The 27836-nt window shown below is 33.8% G+C and overlaps 1 protein-coding gene across 1 annotated transcript in view; it reads right to left on the bottom strand.

Moving 5' to 3' along the window:
- The window catches only part of VPS13C (vacuolar protein sorting 13 homolog C), a 156727-nt gene that overhangs the window by 117396 nt on the left and 11495 nt on the right, over positions 1 to 27836 (bottom strand). Inside the window, exons 3-10 of the mRNA XM_072962306.1 lie at positions 25603 to 25645; positions 22265 to 22360; positions 20765 to 20866; positions 11461 to 11570; positions 7067 to 7126; positions 4590 to 4649; positions 2969 to 3049; positions 2037 to 2094 (exon numbers count right to left, since the gene is read on the bottom strand). Coding sequence (XP_072818407.1) covers positions 2037 to 2094; positions 2969 to 3049; positions 4590 to 4649; positions 7067 to 7126; positions 11461 to 11570; positions 20765 to 20866; positions 22265 to 22360; positions 25603 to 25645 — 610 coding nt within the window. The remainder of the gene's footprint in view (positions 1 to 2036; positions 2095 to 2968; positions 3050 to 4589; positions 4650 to 7066; positions 7127 to 11460; positions 11571 to 20764; positions 20867 to 22264; positions 22361 to 25602; positions 25646 to 27836) is intronic.

Below are 27836 nucleotides of genomic sequence, written 5' to 3'. Positions count from 1 at the left end.
CAGTCTGTGTAAAATTAATGCTTCTCTTCCTTGCTACAAGACATTACTGATTTTATTATTCATGAAAAATGCTAATGCAAGGTAGGAAACAAAATTTAATTTCTGTCTTATTTAATCACTGTCAGAATTTAGGAACAGAATCATGAATGAAATTCATATTACCCATTAAAAAAATTGCCTACTACTTTGCAATTTTCAATGATCATTACATGTATAATCTTAGACTCAACTGAAGACAATATTCTTAAAGTTGAAAAGTAGTATGAAAAAGTGTATTAGGGAAGATGACAGAGTAAAGTAATGTAATAAATTTTAATTGTGAATAGTATTAAAATTATATAAATTGTGATACCTTACAGTATTTACAACTTGCGTAAGATTGTATAAAAAGTTTTAACTTATTTAGAGGTTACTTATACTGAATATGCCTAAGAATAAAGTCATATACTTTTCTGAACAAGTTCTTTCATGAATGAAACTAAATGCTCTAAACCAGCAGCCTCTGAAAGCTTTGTCACATAGAGGTCTGTGGACATAAAGAGCAAGTGCCAATCTCACATAATGGCCATTAGCTATGAAAGAATAAAAAGAAAACAGTGAACCAGAGTAGCAATGGAAGAACATGGGCATGAAAGCTGCGAACAAACCTAAAGAGCTACATTAAAGCAAAAGGATCGCATCTTTAGAACGAAAATGAAATAGAAAAAATGAGATAAAGAAATAAATATGCAGGCAACTTTGTTAGAGATCTATTTTAAAATAAATAAAGGTGAGGCTGCCAAGAAATAGAAAGGCTCACTTTAAAGAGAAGATCTCTGGAGAAATTCAAATCAAAACAGCAATGAGAAAGCCCCTCATACCTGTCAGAATGGCTATCAACAAAAATCTACAAATAAGAAATGCTGGGGAGGATGTGGAGAAAAGGCAAACTTTGGGCACTGCTGGTGGGAAACGTAAATTGGTACAGCCAGTATGGAAAACAGTATGGAGACTCCTCAAAAAAACAAAAATAGAACTACCATGTGATCCAGCAATTCCACTCCTGGGTACAAATTCTGAAAAAATGAAAACACTAATTCAAAAAGATACATGCACCCCAATGTTCGCAGAAGTACTATTTATAATAGCCAAGACTTGGAAGCAACCCAAGAGCCCATCAACAGACAACTGGATTAAGAAGGTGGGGTGTGCATATATAATGGATTATGACCCAGCCTGAAAAACAATGGAAAACCGTCATTTGCAGCACCATGGATGGACCTAGACTGTATCACACTAAGTGAAGTTAAACAGAGAAAGACAAGTATTATACGGTATCACTTACATGTGAAATATAAAAAAAATACAAATGAATGTATATATAAAACAAAAACAGACTCACAGATACAGAAAACAAACTTGCGGTTACCAAAGGGGAGAGGAGGGACAGAGGGACAAATGAGGGGTATGAGGTGAAGAGGCCCAAACTGCTATACATAAAATAGACAAGCAAGAAGGATTTACGTACAGCAGAGGGAATTATACCCAGTAACTTATAGTAAAGTATCACAGTATAATCAGTAAAAACACAGAATCACTCTGCTGCACACCTGAAACTAACATAATACTGTAAATCAACTATACTTCTTTAAAAAAAAAATGCTTAGAGTGGTCAATTTGTCTCAATACTGCAACATAACATGCTCACAGTGACCTGAATACCAAGATCTCAGAGATTTAGTTCTTAAGCAAAAAAAAATCTAATTTCTAAAACAAAGTAAATAACAAGGTAAGAAGAAAACATGGAGGTCAAGGGGCTTAGCTGTTGGAAATGAACTACAGCCATACTGCCCTTCTCTCTCTTACTCTCCAGGAGTGTATGAGTTATAATCTATTTCTAAATTCTGTGTAATAGCCCAATATGCTGTATCATAAAACTAAGTTATAAAATTAATACTTTCTCCTTGCCAAAGTAAGTTTATCTGAAAAAGTATATTATAATAAACTATTTAATTCCATGCTTCCTATAACATGAAATAAGATTGATCACTACTTACTGTATTGATGGGATGGGGGTATACTGCTACTCTTAAGAATTTCACTTTTCAGCTGATCCTAAATAAAAAATTTGAATTACATGCGAATGAGAAAGAAAATGCACACAAATTCAGCAACACAAACAAAAAAAATTTGGTTCTTAAATCAGTATATTTATTCCCATCTTCATAATTAGTAGTCTGTAAGAAACACACAGAGCATTATTTACAAATATGTCTTTAGAATAAATATAGTAGATAATTTTTATAAATTCTAAATACCTAGAAACAACACTATAATACTGTGTTCCCCTCTCACTTAAGGTATGTGTATGTGTATGTATGTGCGTGTGTGTACACATCCATGAATTAGGATCTCAAATATTTTCTAGACAATGGCACATTATTTCTTACAGTATCTTTCTGAGAAGTAAAAGAATCTTTGAATTAATTCAGTTCAGAAAATTCAACTGTTCTTCCTTTTTCCTCTAAGTAATAAACATGACTAAAACTGGCTTAGCACACTTAGTTTTTAATTAATTGTTCACTACTCGAGAATGCATCATCACAAATGCTTAGAACATTTAGTAAGAAAGCATTTTTTAGATCTGAAAGGTATCATCTTTCTTTACCATACTCTTCAAGTAATCATTCTCATATGAAACTCCACAATGAAGCTGAATGGCATCAAAACGAGAGTGTAAAAAACCATAAACAGTTTTAATTTAACAGTATAGGTTCTCATCTCACTGTCTGGTGAAAGATTTCACAAAAATCTTCAAAAGCAAAAGTGCTTTTTTAAAGACAGCATGAATTCCAAAAACTATGCTGCCCATTTCTCATTTAGTTACATATAACTTAAACAAAAGACTGATCTGTCCTCATTAAGGACCTCTTATGTAAAACAAATTTAGGGAATACAGTTAGCTTTTCCAGGTATAAACTGAAATTACCAAGATCTGTTCCCTTGATCCCTGGTAAGACATTCTGCAGTTAACATTCCAGTAGGCACTGAGACTATCAAGTCGTATAAGCTATAAAAGAAAAATGGAAAAGGTCAAATAACTAACACATTGAAATTATGAATTCATATTAAAAGATTGTCATAAATTTCTGTTATTTTAACCCACCAAGTTGTGGTAATGTGTTATGGAAGCCTAGGAAACTCATACAGGTACATTTTAAGAACTATTTCAAGGGATGGTGGAGAATAAATTAAGAGTATGGGATTAACAGATACACACTAGTATATATATAAAATAGATACACAACAAGGATTCACTAGAAAAAAATGTGACAATGAGTGTGTATATGTCCATGAATGACTGAAAAATTGTGCTGAACACTGGAATTTGACACAACATTGTAAAGTGATTATAAATCAATAAAAAATGTTTAAAAAAAAACAAGGATTCACTGTATAGCACAGGGAACCATATTCAGTATCTTGTAATAACCTATAATGGAAAAGAATCTGGGAAAAATATATATACAGTGGTTAACATCTGCTATATATAAAAATAGATTAAAAAACAAATTTCTTCCATATAGCATAGGAAACTATATTCAGTATCTTGTAATAACCTTTGATGAGAAAGAATATGAAAACAAATATATGTACACATATGCACAATTGGGAGATTATGCTGTACACCAGAAACTGACACATTGTAACTGACTATATGTCAATTAAAAAAAATACACGTAACTGAATCACCCACTGTATACCTAAAACTAACACGATAGTGTAAATCAACTATACTTCACTAAAACAATTAATAAATAAAATACATTATAAAAATTTTTTTAAAAAGATCATCATGTTCACGACCCAAAAAACTTTCCAATTGCCATTTTGAGCTTTCAGAGGAAAGAAGATAATACAAAAATGGAAGAAAATATATCTACGTTATTCGAAGACTTTATTATTAATCTAGTATTTGCTAAATTGTGCTTCCAGGAACTCTATTCCCAAGGGGATTCATTCATTCGATAATCAAACATTTATTGAGAATTTAGTATTTAACAGACCCTGCAAACGTTTCGCTGAATAAGAAAGACATGATTCCTCCAGTGGATACAAATGGCTGTTTCAACGGAGGGGTGAAGGGAGAGCATTCTATGATCAGCAATTTGGGGAAAGCTACAAACTAAATATCCCTCTGGAAGACACACAATGTTTATTAGCATATTTAAAGTATTGTGATGTCCTGTAGGTAAAAGCAAAATAAAGCATACCTGTTTAGCTTTGTACTTTAGTCAGTAATCTTACGTGACTGGCGAATATTTTTTCCAACAAATCTAATAATATGCCAATTACCTAATGGTTCATGAATTACAATATGGGAAATATTTATTTTATTCAGTTTCTTTATACTCTTGGTTAAGAATCTACACCTCAGAACAGGTAAATGATTACAGAAGGTCACACAGTGAGTAGCAAAGCCAAAACTAGATCCTCAACTGTTAACTCACATTCAGTGGCATATTCTGCTCCATCAAGGTTTCATCAAGAAAATACATTAACTGTTTGTTCCTAGGAAAATACCTATATTAAAAAGTCTAGTTTAATACCTTGTATATAATTTTTTCTGCTTCATTTAATATGCACGGAGTCCAGTGTTCATTTGCAGTCTAAAAGAAAAAAGACAGTAACTGTGAAATGAAGTCTACATACCACAAAATCGTGCTCTAATATTTGTAAACCGTAACAAAATAACTTAGGAATAAAAAGACATCTAGTTAACGTTGGCTAATGTTAGCTATCTGCTTCTTTACATATTTATATGGCAAAATCAAAGGAATAGTGAAAATAGAATTGAGGAGGTTCTAATTTACCTGAATTCATTCATTTAGAAAATAATTACTGAGCTACTATGCGTCTGAACTGGGTATGAATAAAAACAGAGAGCTGGCCTATAAGCTACTGAAGAAGGCCCACATTGTTTAAAAAGAAAAAAATCAAATAAATGATTATTGCAAAGTAGGACGAGAGCCAAGAGAATGTGAAAATCACAGCATGACCATGTTTCTAGAAAGTCAGTATGGTCAGCAATGCCAGGAGCTGCTGTGAGAGAAACCAAAACGTATTTAAGTGGCCGGGGCATCACTGATGAACTTGTTAAGAACAGTTTCAGGGGAGCTGCAGAGTAAGAGCAGAGGGGGCAGGGAGTTATGGGGTTGGGGGGGAATAAAGATAGCAAAGGTAGAGAATCCTCTCAAAAGCGGAGTTACAAAGAAGGAGAAGGCAGTAGTTAGATGGGACCTGGGTGGAGTAGGAGAAGGTTAAGGAGAGGCTTTTTAACTTTAATGGAAGGGAGAGACTTCAATGTGTTTAAACACTTGCAGGAAGGAGTGGGCAGAGGAAGAAGAGGAGTTGAAGATTTAGGAAAGAGAAGGAAATTGACAGAAATAAGGAAGGAAGGGCAAAGGGTAGGAAGGAGTGAGAGACAAAGGGGAAAAAAGGCTCCTGAGGACATGGGAGAGGACGGGATCCAGCTCAGAGGTGAGCACATTGCCTCAGGTATTCAGGTTAGTTTCGAATGGGAAAGATGGAAGAAAGGAATGGTATACATACAGAAAGAGACGCTTGCTATGACGGTTGTTACAACAGCCAGTGTGGTAGTTGAAGCAGGAATTGAGCCAATGTGCCAAACGCTTTACACAAATGGTCTGATTTAATCATCACAGAAACACTGAAATATACATACTACTGTATCAGTGAATGAATGAAGGTTAGACAGAAGGAGACCACATGGTAACCAGGAGAGTAATAAGTCACAGCTGCTTTGATAAAATGTAACAGGGAGCAAAAAAGAAGGAATGGTAAATTCCAAGAGGGAAGTAAAAAAGGAATAAGAAAGACAAGGTAGTCTCTCAAGGAAATATTAAAACCTGAATAGAACCACCAGGCAGACTAAGAGAAGAGAATAATACAGACAAAGAAACAGCATGAAGAGTCTGAGCAAAGAAACAGAGGATAAACAACAGCACACACGCAGGGCACCGTGCGCCACTCCCACCCACCAGCACGCCTGTCACCTGTCGGTGGGAGGTTCATGACTATTCTGTATTTTCTGTTTGGTCTGCTAGAAACTCAGCATTCAATACTGAGTTCACTTATGACTAATACTGGTAGTCTACTTCTTCTGGAACAATTATCTCTCTACCTTTCAGAACACAGATTTTGGTCTCTTTAAAAGTGTTACAGTACTGCTTCTTCAAATTCTCTTGGGAAACAAGCAGAGGATAAAAAGCATATTAAACACTCGCCTCCTTGACCCCCTTTCCTTTGTTTCTCCAGTGTTTTTCTTTAATCTTTCTGCTATGATCTTCACGTGTATCTCTACTTCTCTGTGTGCATGTGTCATTCTCCATGTAACAATGCCCTTTTTCGGCTTCTTTAGTAGTTTCCTTCTCCTCCATTTTTCCTTTGTCTTCCCTCCCTATCAAGGGTGTCTCCATATAACTAATCATGAGGTAGACACATACCCAGTATGATTTACTATTTGCTGTCCTTAACTTTAAAACATGTTTCCTACACTCAGTTGTTCACAGTAGAAAAAATGTCCAATCTGGATGTGGATATATACAGTCTATATTCTTAAAGAGAAAAACCAAACTGCATATAAAATACTTAATCAAAATAAGTTTCTTATGTACATCTCAATGTAATAAACACACATACACATACATATAAACAGATACACATGTACAAACTATTTGGAAGTTATACCAAGGACAAGAACATGGCTCTGTAGAAATTTATCTTCCCCTACTTAACTACATGTTGCAGATACAGCTTTTGATGCTTTCAAGTCATTTCCTCTTGATATTTTGATATTTGTTAAATTTAAAGACAAATCAAAATAATTAGAGAATATAATTAAAGTATCACTAAAAATTGTGAACTTCTAGAAAAGCTGTAGAAAGATTATACACAAAAATAAAAGAGCTATTTGTAGCAATAACTGATTTTAGGAAATTCACCCTGTGACTTGAGAATAATATTTTACAGGTTCCACAGAAATGTTAAATAAGGCCAACATTACCAATAGACTAAGTTCTCCCAGAGTGACACCAAATGAAAGAGGCCGCTTTGGATCCGTGACCTATCAAAGAGAAAAGGCTGACATTAAATTATATTGATGGTGAGGGTGACTCCACTCTACACCCTACAATAGGCAACAGAGGACAGTAAGTTTACAAGTAAGTCACACAACCCAAATAGATCCATGGAGAAGAATGGGGGGAAGACAGGGACATCACTGGGACTGTCCATACTTTGTAGGCATGAAACTAATATGACATTTTCCCAGTGGGATATTTTCTTAGTAGAAGTGAGAAGACTCACTAAACATTCCTGTCTAGATAGTTTAGAAGAGACAGTCTCTTTATATACACCATTAAAGATGTTCTTCAAAGATAAATAAAAGAGCTACAGATAATAACACTGCCACTGAATTATTTTTAAAACACATATGATTTTCACACTTAGAAATGTGAACTGTCTCTTCAAGCATTTAATTTCCTTGACACTTTAAAAACATTTTGTTAGAAGATGTTCAAAATTCTTAACATTTAATTTCCTCAGTATCTTAACCCCAAATCTGCCAATGTTAAAATTCTGATTTATTTCTGATCTTCAATACCTAAGTTATATTTATAAATAGTGCTTAAATTGTGCCACAGTGTGTATAATGTCACTGTTTTAGACACCTGAAAAAACGTCCTAAAGTTGTACAGTATTTTTTGGTCATAACAGAAACTAGGGAAACTACAGAGAAGAGAAAAAACATGATGCTCTAAATCACGCACCAGGAGCCAATTTCTTTTTTTTTTTTTGTTTTTGAAGAGGGAGATTAATTAGGTTTACTTTTTTTTTTTTTTCCATGAAGGTACCGGGGATTGAACCCAGGACCTCATGCACGCTAGGCATGCACTCTACCGCTTGAGCTACACCCTCTCCCCTAAATCACCCCCCAGGGACTTGAGTTTAGTCACATATACCCTCCTCAAATAGGAAAAATACACACTCTGGTCTAACTGAAAAACACAAAGACCTTGGTGAGCTTTGTTTTAAGTATCAGATTAAGATTTGAGGCAAAATATCTTTTCCTTCATTCCCATATTCATCTTTTTATACCTACATATTACTAGCCCAAAATACATTGCAGCTGTTTCTGAATAAACGTTAATTAAACACAACTCCTCAGCTGTTAATGCAATACCCATAAATTACTGTTATCATAAAATGAGTACCTTTATGATAAATTATTATACTTTCTCTATCCCCATTTCTGTATTTTTCAGTATTCTTCTAGACACAATAATTAAGGTAACCATATTGAAAGAGGCATGATACAAGGAAGATCCCGTTGCACTTTTTTTTTCCCCTTAGATTATTTTAGTGTATTCTGACACTGGTATCAATTGAAACATAATTGACGTTACTTATTCCACTCCTGTGCATCTTTGTATTTTTTATTAAAGAGAGAAAAATAATGTACCTTTCTAACTGTACTTGCTCAATAAGAAAAGCTTAGTTTAAGGTTAAACTGAGATTTTCATTCATCAACATGCCATTAGTTTTAAGAATAATTCTATTATACTGTATAGCACAGGGAAATATATACAAGATCTTGTGGTAGCTCATGGTGAAAAAGAATGCGACAATGAATATATGTATGTTCACGTATAACTGAAAAATTGTGCTCTACACTGGAAATTGACACAGCATTGTAAACTGACTATAACTCAATAAAATAAAATTTAAATAAATAAATAAGAATAATTCTTTCACTTCCATGACAGGTTGAGTAGATTTTACTTTCCTAAGATTGTTTTAAACAAGACCATTTATGAGTTAGGGTTTTTTAGACATTTGTCAACAAAATTCAGTTTAATGACTACACAAAACTAAAAGATAAATCCATTGTAAGAGAGAAATGGTGTATCTTGAAAAACTACAAGTGTGTCTTACTGAATAATAAGTTACAAAAGGAACTCATTAGGAAAAAAAATGAATTCTGTATATGTCAGTATGACTTCAATTCAATCCAAACCTAAAGCAAATTAAAAACAAAAAAGAGGGTAAATTTATTTCGCAAAAGATAAAAAGCATTTCCAATTTGTTAGGTAAATGAAAAAATTCAAGGCTTCTCATGTATGTCTCAAACTTTAAAACAAAGTAAAGCATATTAAGTTCAAAATATCTGTTACATTTTAACTAAAATTAATCGGCAAAATTGTTCTTAATTAACTAATGTCAAACTCTTAGTTATAAGTGAAGTGTGGTTTCTAAATATTGCTGCACACGTGTGTGAACATACATGTGTGTAGCTGTGGGTGTTGAATCCAACAGGGAATGAGACCAGGAGCCAGTGACCTGGATTTTAGTCCCCTCCCCACCAACCACCATTATAACTGATAACTTCATCACCTCTGGGAACTAATTTTTTTTGTCAGTATAAAAATAATTAGTCCCTTAAAGTTATATTAGTCTAAGTCTTAGCATTAAACACAATTCAAAATAAATAATAGAGGACAATCCAAAAGTCTCTTAAATTAGCTTTACAAAGAAACATGTGGAGGTTTTATAATATATTTACACACATTAATGCCAGATGAAAAAAGTCTAACACAAGAAAGGAGACATGGTAGTGTACTTATCAGAAAAAAAGTCAATCTTGGATTTAAAGTTGGGTATAGATAATCCATGTACGGGCAAATCAAGGATTAATATCATACAGCCACAAGTAAATCAATGAAGTTATTAGAACACCTCCTCACACCATACACAAAAACGAACTCAAAATGACTTAAAGACGTAAATATAAGGCATGACACCATAAAATTCCCAGAGGAGAACACAGGCAAAACATTCTCTGACATAAATCGCAATGTTTTCAAAGGTCAGTCTCCCAAGGCAAAGGAAATAAAAGCAAAACCAAACAAATGCGACCAAATCGCACTTACAAGCCCAGCAAAGGTAACCATAAATAAAACAAAAAGACAACCTACAGAATGGGAGAAGATATTCGTAAACAATGCAAACGACAAGGGCTTAATTTCCAAAATACACAAACAGCTTATACAGCTCAATATTTTAAAAAAGCCCAAACAACCCAGTAAAAACAATGGGCAGAAGACATAATCAGACATTTCTCCAAAAGATATACAGATGGCCAATAGGCACTTAAAAAGATGTTCAACATAGTTAATTATCAGAAAAACTGCAAATCAAAACTGCAATGAGGTATCATCTCATACTGGTCAGAATGGACATTATCACAAAGTCTACAAATAATAAATGTTGGAGAGGGTGTGGAGAAAAGGGGTCCCTCCTACACTGTCGGTAGGAATGTATATTGGTGCAACCACTATGGCAAACAGTATGGTGGTTCCTTAAAAAACTAAAAAGAGTCACCATATGGTCCAGCAATCCCATTCTCATATATATGGAAAAAACTCTAATTTGAAAAGATACACGCACCTCAGTACTCCTAGCAACACTATTTACAAGAGCCAAGACATGGAAGTAACCTAAATGTCCACTGGCAGATGAATGGATAAAGAAGATGTGGTGCATATACAATGGAACATTACTGAGCCATATAAAAATGATGAAATAATGCCATTTGCAGCAACATGTATGGACCTAGAGATTACCAAACAAAGTGAAGTAAGTCTGACAGAGAAAGACAAATATGATATGGTATCACTCATATGTGGAATCTAAAAAAGATGATACAAATGAACTTATTTACAAAACTTATTTACAAAACAGAAACAAACCCACAGGTATACAACACAAATTTACAGTTACCAAAGGGAAAGGGTGGAGGAGGGATAAATTAGGAGTTTGGGATTAGCAGATATAAACTACTATATATAAAACAGACAAACAAGATTCTACTGGATAGCACTAGGACTAACATTCAATATCTCGTAATAACCTATACTGGAAAAGAATCTGAACAAGAATATATATGTATGTGTGTGTATAAACTGAATCACTTTGCTCTTACACCAGAAACTAACATAATATTGTAACTCAACTATATTTCAACAAAAAAAAAGACAAGCTTCATGTGTAATTTCTAATAGCCACAATAAAGAAAGCAAGAACAAGTGAAATTAATTTAATATATTTAACCTGATACATCTAAAATATTCTCATTTCAATATGCAATCAAAGGGATTAAGATGTACAAACTATTAGGTGTAAAATAAGCTACATGGATATACTGTACAACATGGAGAACAGTAAGCACTTTATAATCACTATAAATGGAGCACAACCTTTAAAAACTGTGAATCTCTGTATTGTACACCTGTAACTTATGTAATATTGAATATCAAGTATACTTCAATGAAAAATTCTAATTAAAAAATTAATGTCATAAAATACACAATTACTAACTTAAATCAAGTAAACACTTACATCATCTTCATATTTAATGTGAATGTCTGTGATTTTTACTTGAACATTTTTAATTACTTGAGTCGCCAATTTTTCCAAAAATGTATCCTTTTTGGCCTCTTTTGGTTTGTCTATAAAGAAAAGCAAAATACAAGTTCAAGAGTTGAAATTCTCATATCACTCATAAACAATGACCAAAGGACAGCCAAGGCACTACTGAACGGAAATTAAAACCTATTCTAGTGTCCTTGTTTGACTTTACATTTTAGATTTTGATATTCATTTCTAATTTAAAACTTATTTCTGAAGTTACATTGTAATCTAATATTCATTTTACCTTTGAAGACAGAAATGAAGCGGCAACGTGTACAAATAACACACAGCATAAAAACTACTTTTACCTACCTTTTGAGCGATCAAGACCTTTAAAAGGTTTCTTAAAATGTTTTTTGTGCTTTTTACGTTTACGTCCTTCTCAGTGGAAGCATTTTAGTGAGAAAAGGATAAAATTCAAGTTAGCAGACAAGAGGACAGTAAAGAAAACAAGAGACTTTTTCCTGACAGCAAATTCTGGTACAAGTCACCTTTATTCTAAACTGACCTGTTATTTCAATACAAGCAGAAATTCACAAACCTTCTTTAGTCTAGAATAACTTCCTTTAATCTAGAAAATAACTTGGCAGGTGTAATTATACAAAAATTGGATAAAATATCTATACACAATGCCCTTTATAATATTTATGGCTTTTCACAATACAAAGTTTTTCATTTCAATGTTACCAAAATATTGGAAATGTAATAATGATGGGATATGAAACTTTCAGAAAAAGGTGTTGATAAATGTGTGGTAGGAACACAAATGAAATGAATGGGCCGCCTGCTGACTGATGACTTCCTCTGGATGACAGACCTCACAAGCAGAACCCTTTCATGAATACATGAAGGTATAACGAATACAAAAAGGGCAGAAAATGTACTTGGAACTGTACACTGAAATTAGCTTAATAATTCCTTCAAAACCTCATCCACTGTTATTTGGCACTGCCTCACTCCGTGGCATTAACCCACACTTAATCTTATCCAACTTACAAAGCTTTACATTCAACTGCCTACTGCACCTCAGCTCCTGTCCATGCTCTTGGGGCAGCCTCTGTATGGTCTCCCCTGCCTCCAGTCTCCACTCTTACCTCCAACCTAATGTCCTTCTATACTGCTACCAGACTCTTATCTTCTAAAATACTATTCATGGCCTGTTTATTACCTGCTCAAAATTCTCTTAAAGGGTCTTTGCAGCCTGACAGATAAAATGAGCCAGGGTTTATGTGACACAAAGGCCCTTTCATGATATGACCCCTATTTCCCCATCTGGTTCTATCTCCTGCCACTTATCCTTGTACTGGACACTTCAGAAATATTACTTATATTTTCCAAAACAAGCCATGATTTTCTAACGCCTAATGCCTCTACATGCCTCATTCTCTGAACTTGGGTTGCCCTCCCTGAGTTGTTCAGTTGTTCACCAGGCAAATGCCTAGGGGGCTTCCAAAACTCAGGCCCCGCACTACTGCCTATGTAAAGCCTTCTTCAAATCCTCCAGGCATCTCCAGGGCCACCTACCCCTGCACCTTATACAGACTTCCATCAAGCAGTGACTACACTGTATTTGAAGTGTCTGCACAACTGTCTTGTCACCAGGCAGGAGTCTTCATTAGGACAGGAATTATCCTAACACCTGGGCACAAAGCGCATGATACGTATCTGTTCAAAGGAATCAAAAAAGTCTACATCTGAAGATTATAATAAAATACATAAGCTCAGTCAATGTTACATATATTTTTGAGAGAATATGCATAATATTTAGCTTGAAATTTCAAATTTGTTCTTCCTTGGTATTTTAGAGCAAACTGTTCTGCCACTACAAAAACTAAGATTCAAATCCTGGATTCTAAGACTAAAACCCTAAGTTTCAAAAAGAAACTAATAAACATATAACAAAATCTGGACTTTGCTATTACCATTACTATTATGTTCTTGTCACAGTGATGTTCCCTAAGTCTTTTCCATTTATAAATTAAACACTGAAAAAAATACTAAGTTCTCAAAGAAATATCGTTTGAAAAGAAACAACTAAGAAAGCCAAAGTGGCCCTGAAAGCCAACTCGCATAGGCAGAACACCTTTCAGAGACAGAAGCTCAGCTGCCTGGGTTTAGAGCTTACCATAACTCAAGCTTCTTACCTGGCCTCCTATTACCCTTCTGGTTTCACATTTGTTCTAGCCCCTTGTTCTGTCTTTGGTCTCCATGTTATAGGCACCATGTTTAAACTTTTCCAAATAGTTTCAAAATTTAATCTGAGTACTGCATATACTTCTTTAGAGAGTTTCTATTTAATCTGATAGATAATACACTTATGATCTCCAGTTATTCTCTAAAGCAGTTCTCAACTGTTTTAGTCTCAGGGTCCCTTTAACACATTTACAATTTGAGAACCTTAAAGAACTTTTTATTAGTGTGGGTTACGGCTATTGATATTTACCATATTGGAAATCAACACTTAAAAACTTTTTAACATTTATTAACTCATTAAAACGCCCACTACATGATAGCATAGCTAACGTGTATTTATTCCAAGAAAAAAGTTGCAGTGAGAAAAGTGGCATGGTTTTGAAATCTTACAAATCTTTTTAATGTCTGACTTAGTAGAAGACTGCTGGATCCACATATCTGCTTCTGCCTTTGCTCTTTTGGGATATGCAGTTTAAACGGAATGATGTGAAGAAAATCTGACCTAACTAAAGATATGTAACAGGAAAAGGGAAGAACATTTTCATGGCCTTTTCATTTAATTATGGACATTACACTCAAACTCAGCAAGTGGTAGTTTCTTTGTTTTCGTTTGATTGTTTTGGGGAGGTATTTAGATTTTTTTTTTTTAAACAGAGGTACTGGGGATTGAATCCAGGACCTCATGCATACTAAACACTCACTCTACCACTGAGCTACACCCTCCCCACCTCAAGTGGTAGTTTCTTGAAGTTTCACCCTGGAATCTGAGACTCTATCAACGAATTTTTCGTCTGAATTAAAATCAGTCTACCTTGCACTTTAAATGGACCTTTTATACATTCATAACTTTTTACATTAGCAATATAGAAATATTGCTTCATTGAATTATGCAGATCTTACAAATGTTGAGTCACTTTATTATTTAATACCAAAAATCATATTGTTAATACTACCACAAATCTCATCAGAAAAGTCTTTAAGTATGGGAAGCTGTCAAGTTCAAGTTTGCAAATAGTAGTTTTCCAAAATCCTAATTTTGTTCAAAAGCTCAAATATTACTGCTGGCAACAAACATTGTCAGTTATTGTTCCTTAAAGTTGTTTTGTTGAACATCTACAAATGATAGTCTGTCAGCCATTCTTCCAAGTAAAACCGTTTTCCATGAAAAAAGCGACTAGTTCTGCTGACAACTTAAACAACCGTGCGAGTGTTCTTTCCTTGAGACAATTATCGTACTTCGGTCTGCAGAAGTATCTTATGTGTGCTTGCTCTGTTGCCACAAAACATCAAAGACTCATCTACTCAGGAGCTAAAGTTTACTAAAACTAAAATTCTCTATTTCATCAAAGACACTCAAGCAAAATCAGTGCTCCTTTCATTTCACTTTGTTTCTTACTGTGAGTGACCGGCAGTGAACAATACAATGGCTACTAGTAGTACCGTTTGGTGCCACTGCCTTGATTCATGCTAAAGCAGCCAGAAATTTTACATAACACTGCTTTGTACCATCAGCACCAATTTCAACACAGTGAAAAATCAGATAATGCCTTAGGATTAATATGAAAATAGTTTTGACGTTTTGAGAACCACTGCTCTAAAAATTAATTTTTTTTTAATGAGGAAGGAATATACACTCAGAAACAAAAAAAGAAAGGATTATAAAGTACCCATTAAGTCCTGGCTAAATAAATAAAGATATCATCAACAAAATTAACTATTCTCATCTCAGAATCATCAAATTCTAGGCCTAGTGTTTTTGTTTGTTTTTTGTTTTTAATCCAGGCTAACACACCTTTTTGGAATAAAAGAAAACCGTCAATCAGTGAGGTTTTACTTTACAGTGAGCTCTGTCTGTTTGAGTTCAGTTTTTTTTGGGGGGGGGACAATGCTGCCCTATGGTTTTGTTTCATATTTGAATAGGCCAATGGAACTCATTTGTATCCTGGAGGCAGGTGGCTCCCAGGAGGATCAGAAAGCACTTCCCCTGGCAGACTACACAAAGCTGGTTCAGTTACAACCTACAAAATTGGACGGTGAGCCATGAGTATTCCCATGCTACCTTTTATATTAAACAAAGGAACTGTAAGACAAATTAACACAGTCAGCCACACTTACTAAAGGGGCACATTTGTTCAAAGAGAACTGTCTTTCAATTTTATTCAATGCTGTGAAATTTGTCATGCAAATTATTCTTCCGTTTGTCATAATGAATCTAAATATTAAAGAACCTACTAACAACAGAAGTGATTCTATCATACGCTAATTGTTTATACTTTGAGTTAGAGACCCCACTTGCCAGCTAATCAAAACAAATTTTAAGTGTGACTGAATTAATATAACAAATTCCTGAAAAGTTATAGAAAATAGTTAAATAAATCAAATTACTGTTTAAAATATTAGAAATTATTAATGTGCCTGGTAAACTTCCTAGGATACGAAAGAATCCTATTATAAGTCGTAAAGCAATCAGCCTTCAAATTTGCTTTTTGTGAAGCCTCAAATTTCAGTATGCTGTACCAGACAGTCGTCTACAGGGGCCTCCAAAGCTACTTCAGGGATGAAGTAAATCAGGGAGGCTATGAGAAGAACGTCAGAGAAACATTCCTTATCAAGGTTCTAAAATAAAGTATGTCTCAAAAAAAAAGGCTCCTTTTTATTGCTTTTTACAAGTTTGAAAACCACTGCTATAGGGGAGGAATCGCTTAACTGAGAAACTACTATTCAACAGAACTAAATCAGAAAGGCAGCTGGGATTTGAGTGTTATTATAAATTAAACTTCAGAAGGGCTGTGGATCATGTCTGTTTCACCCCATGAACACTCAGCACCCAGCATAGTGCTTGCCAGAAGAAGGCATCAAAGTATTTGGTGAATGAATAAACGGCTGGAGAAGGTAGGGGAAAGGAAATGACGGTAAAGGGGAAAAAGATGAATTACATTTCCATATTTTCTAAAAGGATGACACGTCATCATGTGAACTCCATGAAAAGCACAAGCATGGATAAGAATATAATTTTGCATAGAGCTGAATATAATTAACCATGCATACCCACCAGGCTTGATGTCCTTATAAACAAAGGTTTCCAAGCCATAGATGAACTCTCCTGAATGTGTGCCTGCATCCGCATGGCAGCAATAATCAAAATGCAAAGCATTTAAAAGACACCTTTAATTTCACATGCAAAATATGTCTAAACTTAATTCAAAGAATCAGAATCATGTAATAGAACAAGTATAATCCAGTGACACCAAAACAACTTATTTCTAAGGAAATATTCTCAGTGACACCGTTTTCACTCCTTCAACAAACTTTGTTTTCATAACATTCAAACAAAATTGTTAATAAATAAAATTATAAGAATTAATAATTTCAAATTAAGAAAAACAAATACCAATTACAGCTAATGTCTCATTGACTGACATATTTTCAAACAGAGCAAAAGTCTGCTATTTTGGTTCCCTTTTTGCCCACCATTTTGCCCATTTTCAGGATGAAATATTGCTGTGATATTTACACTAATTTTAGAGTCAGCTGAAATGAATTCATCTTACTTTATTGTGATGTTCCCTTCAAGACACACTGAATCCTTCCTATCCACTCTTGTTGATGACTAGGGAGCACCATCTTCCGTTTCTCTCCCTAAATCCAGCCTAGACATCACCACGAGCTTAACCTTCCTAAAACACGGCTGTGGGCACATCACTCCCTGGATTTTTAAAGAAAAAGTGAAACTTATTGACTCTCTCAGTGGCTACCAATTGAAGTCCATTATAACACAGAGTCGAGAATGTAGGATCTGGAGCCAGGCTGGGTTCAAATTCCAGCTTTATCATTTTCTAGCTGCATAACCAAGAACAAGTAATTTAACTTCCAGTTTTCTCAGCTACAAAATGAGAACAATAAAAGCCCTTATATCATAGAATTATGACTATTAAATGAGTCAGTTCATACAAAGCATTTTGAAGAGTGATTGGCAAAGAGTACACTCAAAATAAGTACCAGCTGTTATCTTTGCCATCATCATCATGGCATTCAAATCTCTTAAAACTGACCTCGACTTAGCTTTCCAACTCACGTCCAACTACACCATCAAACTCCCAAATTCTTAGCTGTTCCCCACACATGCTCTGTACTTTTCCATCTCACCGTCCTAGAGGACCTAGAACGCTCTCTCTTTTCTGCATACTCATCCTCTACACTCAGCTGAAATATATACCTTCACAGTGTGTGCCCTGATCTCTGGCAGAACATGATATGCCCATTATGAAATCCCTTAACACTTCATCAGTACCTCTTGGATGAGACTCAACATTTTATCCTATTTACTATTATACACGAGGTCTTTGATACAGTAGGCTCCAGGAATTTTCTAATTTTTGTGTTTCCAACAATGTGTTGAGCAGACTGGCATTAGACTTCTCAAAACTATCTGGAAGCTAGAAGATTTTGCCTTCAAAATTCTAATGTTAAACGCAGCATTTTATTCCCAGTCAAATCAAACAAGTGTGGAAGTAAGTTACAAAGACTTTCAGACTTGAAAGGACTCTTTTAAAAATTATTTCTAGTGCATCCTTTCATAAAAGCTATTAGAAATGCTCCAGCAAAACAAAGGAATAAACTAACAAAAAAACAAAAGGCTAGGGACTCAATGAATTAAAAACAGAAGAGCAATCAAAACAAGTTCCAGGATGACAATTGCATAGCAGAACTTAAAACAAAACAAAACAAACAAACAAAAAAAAAACCACCACCAGTTCAGAGGAAGATCTCCAAGAGAAAAGGGGAGAGGACCAATAGATGGGTTTGGGCAATTGGAAAATAACACTGATAGTCATTTGACAGATAGATTTCATGTAGTATGGGAAAAGAATTAAAGGTAAATCTACCTTGAAAACCAGGCAAATAGAAAAGAAGCATTTACAAATTCAAGAAAAACAAAAAGCGGCATAACAAAGGAAATATAATCACAGTACATTATTTGATCTATGCAGTGAACAATAATTATATTGTCATAGCAATGTAAATTTTGACTCATAATTGGCCAAAACTTGTGGTATAACCATACTGTAAGATAGAAAGGAGAATTTAGGGTGAAAAAAAAGATGGTAGGAGAGGTAAACATTAATAAATGAGATAACCACAGAATGTCAGTATTTCTAAAACAATGGTTCCCTCTAGGGAGTGGGTCTAAAGGGCAGAGAATAGTGGAGCAGAAAACTGACATTTTTCATCCTAAGCCTTTTTGGGAAAACTATTGGATTTCACAGTTAATGTTAACTCTAAAACTTTAGAGGTTTTGATCAAATCAACACTGTGAAATACAGAATCTGTATAACATTTGAAACTCTTGGACTCACTAGGAATTTAATATTACCCTTTACAATAGTCCTTCCAGGAAAATAAATTCACTACAATGAAATAAAAGAAGAAAAATATCAAGAAGTTTATTTTTACAGTTAAGAAAATGCTCTAGAAATGAACTTAAAGTTGTATTTTGATTTTCCTTTTTTCCCACATAATAGTGGGCAGCACTCTATTTTAACAAATGAAACAAATTAAGTAAAAGTACTTTTTAAAAGCAGATCAGTCTGAGGATTCTAACTTCACTTTTATCATCTGCTGCTTGTAGTTGAATCACTTTCTCTCCTTACTTCTTTGAGTCTCTATACACACACAGTGGTGTTTTTGTGCTTTTAAAATCAAGAAATAAGTAAAAAAAAAAAAAACAACATGAAAAATAAAGTATGGTAATCAACTCAAAACTTAATTAATAATTGTGAACTAGAAGGCAGCTGAAGGCTTTTATATGAATAATGCTATATGAAGATAAGCTCCATATTCACAGAAACTAGAAAAAATACTTATATGCAGTCAAAATATTTTATGTGCCTTGCTTTATTTGGCACATAAAAGTAATGGAAATGAAGAAAGCTGTTTTTATAGAAATACAGATCCTTAAGCTTCAGCCAAAACACAAGATACAGTTAAGTATGAAAAGAGAAAGGAAAAAAAAGTTTAGGTTTTTAAAACTTTCTACCATCATGACAGCCTCTGTATTCTAAGTATTTCAGTACTTTTTCATTAAAGAATAATACTGTGTAAGAGAACACTACGGGCAAAAAGAATCAGAATCATTGATAAAAAATTTTAATGAGCAAGTTATTTTTTAAGAGAGATTTCTCACTGATTTAATTAAATATCAGCAGCTTAAGATAGGAAAAGAAATATTATCATATCTAAATGCAATTTCTGTCATTTCTAACTCAACATTTGCCATATATTTTAAGATAGACCAAAGAGAAATGCCTGAGCATTTCTGGTACCATTTACTTTCATCAGAGAAATATATAAATATTCCACTTAATGACACAAAAATGATGTAAAATGCTCTCATACCCCACTCGGTGATCAGGGTATGATCTGACTTGAAAAACAGACTGGAGGTTTGGCAAGCTCCTTCAGTTCATCTTGCTCCATAAACCAAAGCAAAATAGTCACCAGATTTATTTTTAGATACAAACAAAACATTAAAACTTAAGGCAAGATGTTAAGATGTTGAAGTCTGAAGAATCAAGTTTTTAAAATACCCTATATAATATAAAGAGATATGGCTAGGAATAGCATTATGTACCAATTCCTCTAAACACTATTTCACTATATTAATACACTGAACCTTACTATCTTCCAAGAATACAGGTGAAAATGCAGACAAAGAAACCAGTAACCTTTGGCAAAAATAAAGAGGCCTGCAAGAACTCAAAGAATTTGGGAAGTCTCCGTAAGGTAGCATAGTAAAAATGACAAATTAGGAAAAGTAGGAAAATTAAACTGGCAGTGAGATAAAACAGTCACAAAGGCAGTGACTCCCAAGCGTGAGTCATTAAAATCTTCACAGTCGGTATTATGAAACATGATTTTAAAAGATTCTTCTTTGGAATGACAGCTTATGAAAGCCTAAGAAAGATCCTCTTTGCGGTGCATTAAACATATCTAAAACATAGATATATGTATATTTATCTAAAACATAAACTTGTTTTACCTTTCTCTGCTGCTTTTTGAAGGGCTTCTTCAATTCGGGATAGCTCTTTCTGTTTAATATCTTGCAAGGATTTTTCTTCCTTCTCAGCATCATATTTAATACCTAGAAATACATAGTTAATTCACACATAAAGGCAATTAATAAAAAATATATAAGAAAAGTTCAGCCTCATAATATTGTGTGGGGGGTAATTTGTCATTTTTTTGTGAGTCAAAAAACATTTATATTCTTCAGATTAGTTTTACAAAAAGTTTAAACATAAATGATTTCTATTTATTTACAAAGCTTATATCAAAAGGAAAAGGAGGGAAGGAAAAGAATTAAAGAGAGAAAGAAGACAGGAAAAAGGATAACTGGAGAAAAGGGTGAATAGAAGGGTGCAAGGGAGGAACAGAGGGAAGGCATAAAATACATCAAAAAATTTCCAGTTATTATATATCTCAGTGGTAAAATTTTAAGTAACCACAAAAAGCATGCAGCATCCAACAGCAGCTGGTATCAATGTAACATTGATAAAAAGAATTTCAATAAGTAATTCAAGAATATCTGTCAACAATCATAAAATATATACATATATATCCTTTTTATCTGGCAAACTCATTTCTAATCATGTATCCTACGGAAATAACAGAAAAGAGTAAGAAGAAAATCTATAAGGTAGAGTTTATAATGTTCACTGTAACAGCAAAAAACAGCAGGTAGTTCACAATGGAATATCATATAGCCTTTCAAAATTATCACTATCACCATGAAAACTGTGAAACATATCAAAAAATACATATACTAAGTGAAAAAGCCAGATCCATATTTTATATATATATATATATAATGTAATAAATGCTGTACCAACTCAAGTATGTATACAAAATATAAAAATAAAAACTGTGTTTCTTTTATGGTTGAGAACATGTAAGTAATTTTTCTCTGAAATATCCAAGCTTTTCTTAACATTATATTGTTCTCAAAGTGAAAAAACATTAATAATGGAAGACATTACTTAAATAAACATCATTGCTTTAAAAGTCACTACAAATTAAAATATAAAAAAATTAAAATACTTTATAATGAAAAAAATTACTTATTTTACACACATTTTTGAAAGAGTATTCACTCAAAATCAGAAACAAAATGGGGAAAAAATGTTTCCAATCTGTAGATTAACAGTACATTTCTTAAAACTTATTCCCAAAAGAAAATCTGTCTAATGTATCTCAACTTAATAGGAAGCCTTAGTTGCAAAATGACTATTCATAGAAAACAGAATAAATTTCATAAGTGGTTGAAATTATTCTTTCCAACAATAATATAAAAATAATTTATATACAAATGTGGCAATATATATGTATATGCATGAAATATATGAATATGTGTACATACATGGATGTGATTAGTTTATTTAAATTATCTTCTATTTTACTAAACATATTAAAATACTTAACCTAGGAAACAATTTAATTTTACTATGGTATTATTGAATGGTTACAACCTAAAATAACATACTTGCTCCAGGAACAACAAGCAGGTACAGTCCCTCTAGGGTTGCAACAACAGCTTCTCCATAAAGGTTCTTCCAAGGGATCTTCAAAGTTAATTTATCTAAAGAAACATAATTTCAACCCTCTTACTGGGGAAGCTCAAGAACATACACACTTCTTACCTTCCATTAAGAGAAAAAATATATAAAACCCTTCACACATATGGTATGTACAACACTCAAAAAGAAAGAAAAACCCCAACACAATTTAAACAATCTTTTCCACATTATATTACTATTACAAGTGACTATTCACACTGTGCTTCATATTTTTAAAATTTTCGGTAACTCTTATTTCATTTAATATGCCCGAACTGTAAGAAGAACAAGGCAATTATTACTTCAATTTTGAAAGGAAAGGAAAAAAAAAAAAGGAAACTCAGTCTCAGAGAGGTTAAATCAATTGCTTAAGTCCACCCAAGTCACCAGTGGAACCAGAACTGGTACACGTCATCTAACAGCCGATGGTCTGAATAACATGCATGTATTCTACCCACACCTACAACTACACTTCTACAGCATCAGTGGAAAATAATGTCTGTACAAGATCCCAGAAAGAAGCAGCAACACAGAGAAGACCAGCAGAACAGAACTTTGACAGTATACCAAACTGCTACAACTGGAAGAGGCCAACCCAAAAGGCAAAACCTATCGTTTTATGAGTAGTATTGTGAGTTACAGGCCGGTGAGAACAGTTATATTCCAAGTATCTGCTTCTAAAGCATATGAAAGGTAGAACACATCTTCTCTCTCAGAAACAACGGTATGAACACCAGGTCCTTCAGGGACTTGACTGCAGAAACTTTTTTCCTCATAATAGAGATGAACTATGACCCTAAGTGTCACTAAGCCAAGTCTGGAGTTTTATGGGAAAAGGCTACGCAAAGCAGGAGAGAACAGACAAAAAGGGCATATTCTCAGCTAAACTTTGAAATGGGCAAAATCTGTCTTTGGTATCTTTCCACATTTACTTCTCTGTTTTTCTCCCAATCTCTAGTCTCCAGGCAGTCAATGTCCCATTCTGCCCTCAACTGTATTAGAGCAATACTATTCAAACCTTTTCTATCCACAAGGTTTTCCATGTTCCAAAATAAAATCCCTTCTCTCATCACAATTTAAAAAATAATGACTATATAAAAGCTATTGCTCCCTCAGTGCTGCTGATCAAGACTCTTAACTAAGTCATGCTAATATGTGAAGGACTAAACTACTTACACAATAACGCGATGTAAGGGAGGATATTCTGGTTCACCTGGATGGCTAGGGAGGTAAGCGAGTTTTAGCTAGAAATCTCTTCCCAAGGTTATAATCTCGAATTATTTCTCCATCTAAATTTTTATTATACTTCAGCTTATAAACCTGCTGAGTTTCTTAAATGGTTCCCACTTCAGAGGAGCCTAAAAGTAATGCCAGTACACTTCTAGGTCATTTCTGAGTCTCTTGATTTTAGAGTGAGTGCCACTTTTATTTATAATAGATGGTGTTATACTTGTAACTCTCTCATAAACTTCTAAAAATCTGATTTGATTGCCTTCTTGGTGAGCATGAAACTGCAAAAGTGGGAAATGCCCCTTCAGGATACCAAAAGGAGACTGTCTAGTTTCAAAGCCTCCTCTTCTCTCCATTTACCCTAACCCATTATCCTCCCATCCTTCATTATTCTGAACTCCAATGGAATCCAGTTAGTTATACTACCACTTTCCTTTCACAAGTCAGAAAATTCTTTTAAATTTTAAGTAAAAGGAGTACCCACAAATATGTCTAGCTCTTAGAAAACCAAAACATCCTTGAGCATACTTAGCCACACTAACTCTGCAGGTTAGGTGTAATATTTTAACCTAATAGAAACTTAATAACTAATATAAATGCCCCATAAACCCCCAAATAGGAAACGTATGAAGGAAATATGCTTTGCATCCTTACATGTAAAGGGTCTCTCACAACTCAGTGAGTAGCCCTGAAGGCAGCCATTAAATTCTAATACTTTAAAAGCAAAAAGAATATATTTTGAACCATTAGAAAACGTCTTCCAAAATACACATCTAGTTGTAATAATATAATGAATAATGTGAAAGCTCTTAAGTCAAATACAACTCACCCAATACTCTGGGAATGAGATTTCAATATTATGTCCTCATTTTAGGTCTCTACAACTTCCCTGAGGACAAAGATATCACATTCACCCTTGCCTCTCCCACAGTCATATATCTCAAAGGTCAAAGAGTGAATGAACGGGCTTTAACTTCACTCTAGGATTTCAATTAAGCATGGAGGGCTGCAACAACACCTCCAGAACACTGCTAAACATCACCGCCTGACAAACCACAGGGCTCTGTGTAACAGACAGACAAAAAAATAATAATGTGTGCCCTAGGGATACTTTCAGCCTAAGGAAGTGTTTCCTGCTTCAAGAGGAAAAAACATGAAAATTTATATTAAAATTTTAAAATCTGTAGAAAAGGACCACATGTACAATGATATAATGTGGACTCACAGAAGTATTCAAGCAGTTACTCAGAGAGGCTGGAATGGCAAAAGGCAAAGCCTTCCCTGAATACAAAATAATGAATGAAGGAGGAAAGTGATGCGGTGAAGTAGCAGGACAAAAGGGATGGGAGGAAGAGTAGTGGCATAAGTGAAAATTCTAAAGGAAGAGTAAGTCATCTAGGGCTGTAATTTATATATTTTTTTCTTTTTTTTTTTTAAGTAGAAATCAGGTAGTATGGACTAGTTGAAAGGACTTGATATATTAAACTTCCTATTGAAAAAGTTCTCCAACAAATATGCATGTTTAGTTATGGATGATCTTAGTGTAGAGAGTTAGGCTTCAAAGAAAGACTTTCTACTTATCAAAGCATATCCTCCACACCACACTGCTGCACAATATATCAAGCGAAACAGTGAAACAAAACATGAGGGAAAGAAGCTACACTTAAATTTTATTTACTAGAGTTTACAAATTACACTACTTTCATATATAAAGAAAAATCACACAAAATTTGCATATCAGTTTTGAAAATGAAGATATACTTTGTGTGGTGGAACCAAAGCCTAAAATGTATCATTGCAGTTCAAACGTCCTTCCACTTTAGAAGGTAATTTTCTACCCTTTTGTCAAAAACTGTGAAGAACGTATATATTAGGTATAGTATATGTTAAGTGCAGAACTCCAAAAGCTGTAATCAACATTAGCCAAAAACCTCTTACTTTTTTTTCAAGCTAAAAAAGATGTTAAGGAACAGGTAAAATGACAAAAAAAACTAAAAGGACTAAGAATAATACAAATGAAGAGTGAAGTACTTACCAATTTGGCCAGCCTTGACTTTAAAAGGAACATCCAATTCACTCTTCAGAAGGAAGACAGAAATTAAAGAACATCTTAAATTATTAAGCTCCCTACTAATCACCTTTGCATCATTACTTAAGGACACAATCAACACTAAGGCAAAACATAAAACAAATTTTCTGTACTTCAGTAACTCGTAAGGGTATGTTTTATGGCTGAAAAAAGTTTTTATTAACTTAAACTTGACTCTGAAGAAGGAACTCATAAGAGAAGCAAAATTATAAGTAAGAACAACATAAACATAAAAAGAATTTGTAATTAAAGAAAGTAATCAGGCAAATCGGTTACTTGTTTTATTAACCAAACCAAGCCAGATGGAAACTCCATGAACTCTTAAAATGACAGATGGACACTGCTTATCTGAAATACTAGAAAAGGAAGAGGAAGAATCTTTTCACTTAAATAAGTTGAAAACAAATGAACAATAATTCCTTCTCAAATGAAATACTTAGGAAATGAATAAATAAATCTTAAAAGAAATGGCAGATTCTCAACATATTATTTACCACATTAGCATTCACTTTAGATAAGTCACTAACAAGTACTGATCAATAATAATGAACTTGCACTTATCCAGATTCAAAACCACTAGAAAGAAACTTCTGTATTCACAGAGTACTAAGCAATAACTTATATTCACAATGTTCACTTGAATCTTTAGAATTACCAAAAACTAAACCAGTCAGAATAGCCTTTCTGAGAGGGGAGGGTAATAGCTTAGTGGTAGAGCACGTGCTTAGAATACATGAGGTCCTGGGTTCAATCCCCAGTACCTCCTCTAAAAATAATTAATTAATGAATTAAACTAATTAGCTCCCCCACAAGAAATAAAATAAAAACTAAATTAAAAAAAAAAAGAATGGTCTTTCTGTTAGGTGTACCTTAGTAGATATAAATACTATTGAAATCTGGGCCTGAAATACATACTTCAGGTAACAATTAACTAAATCACTCCATTAACAATTAACTGAAATAATCAATTTAATCACTTACCTGATTATTCAGTATTTTGGGTGAACAGAGACTGAACAAAATACTAACAGATTTTGATAATAAATCTTTTTATTAGACCCAAACAAAAAATCCTCACTGGTGATAAGGGGGTAGCTCTACCGTCCAGGGGTGGGGAAGAGGAGAGGAAGAGGAGGGGGGCAGATAAATTCAAAGGTCTTCATATTATACAGAATACAAACTGAAAACTGTACACTTAGCTCTAAATGTGATCTCACACGCATTTTAATCCTCCTGAAGTTTCACACAAAATAAATGTAAAGAACCCATATCAAAGTGAAACCTCACCAATCCAGTTTAATTGGGGGAAAGGAAGCTAGTTTGAATTAATGGAGCATAAATTACAAAATAATGTGTTAAATTATAACCAAAATTCAAATTAGGCTAACACAGAGTTCAATTTATCTTCTAAGTATGTTAGATATAAATATATATATATGTGCCCTGTAACCACAATTCTATTTTACCTTCTAAAAGATTTTTATAAATAGGTTAAAAAAAAACCTTTATTCCAATCTCTAACAAAAGAATCTTAAGTTCTAAATTTTTGGATAAAATTTTTAAAGTTGTAGCATCCCATATAAAGGGAAGGAAAGAAAGTTTAAATCTTTTGTGTGTCCATTACTTGTCAAGCTCTACTTTTTAATCTTATTCAAGCCACAAAGGCAGAGAAATATCATACTGTTTTGTATTATTAACTCCATTTTAAAATGATTAAACTGATATTCAAAGAAATTGAGAAACTTGCCAAAAGTCACACAGCTGGTCAGAGACAAAGCTACCACTCAAACTCAGGTACATCACAGTACAAGATCCATGACCTTTCCACTATGTCAATAATAAAATAAATTGCTACTTATAAAGTTCTACCCCAAGATCTTCAACATCCAAAACTGGCTTCCATGACACCAGTCATGAGAGCATTGCGTGTACGAGACTCTCCCTAATTAAACAGTTCATCATGTAGAAATTCAACCGGAGGTCAAAGCTAGGATTATAAAACAAACTGTACATTAATTATAAATCTAACCCATCAATCAAAGAATAAACCCATTCTTAAGTGACTTCATAAACTCCAATTAAGTCCAACATGGAAATACCAAATGGCCAAATGAGGGATGGTGGAGGGACCTTGGAGGATGGGGTTTTTTTGTAGTAAATGACACAAATTACTTTCTAGA

The sequence above is a fragment of the Vicugna pacos genome, chromosome 6, assembly GCF_048564905.1.
Source record: "Vicugna pacos chromosome 6, VicPac4, whole genome shotgun sequence".
Taxonomy (NCBI): Eukaryota; Metazoa; Chordata; class Mammalia; order Artiodactyla; family Camelidae; genus Vicugna; species Vicugna pacos.
The sequence above is the reverse complement of the archived record's forward strand: the minus strand, read 5'-3'. Positions and strand labels throughout refer to the sequence as shown.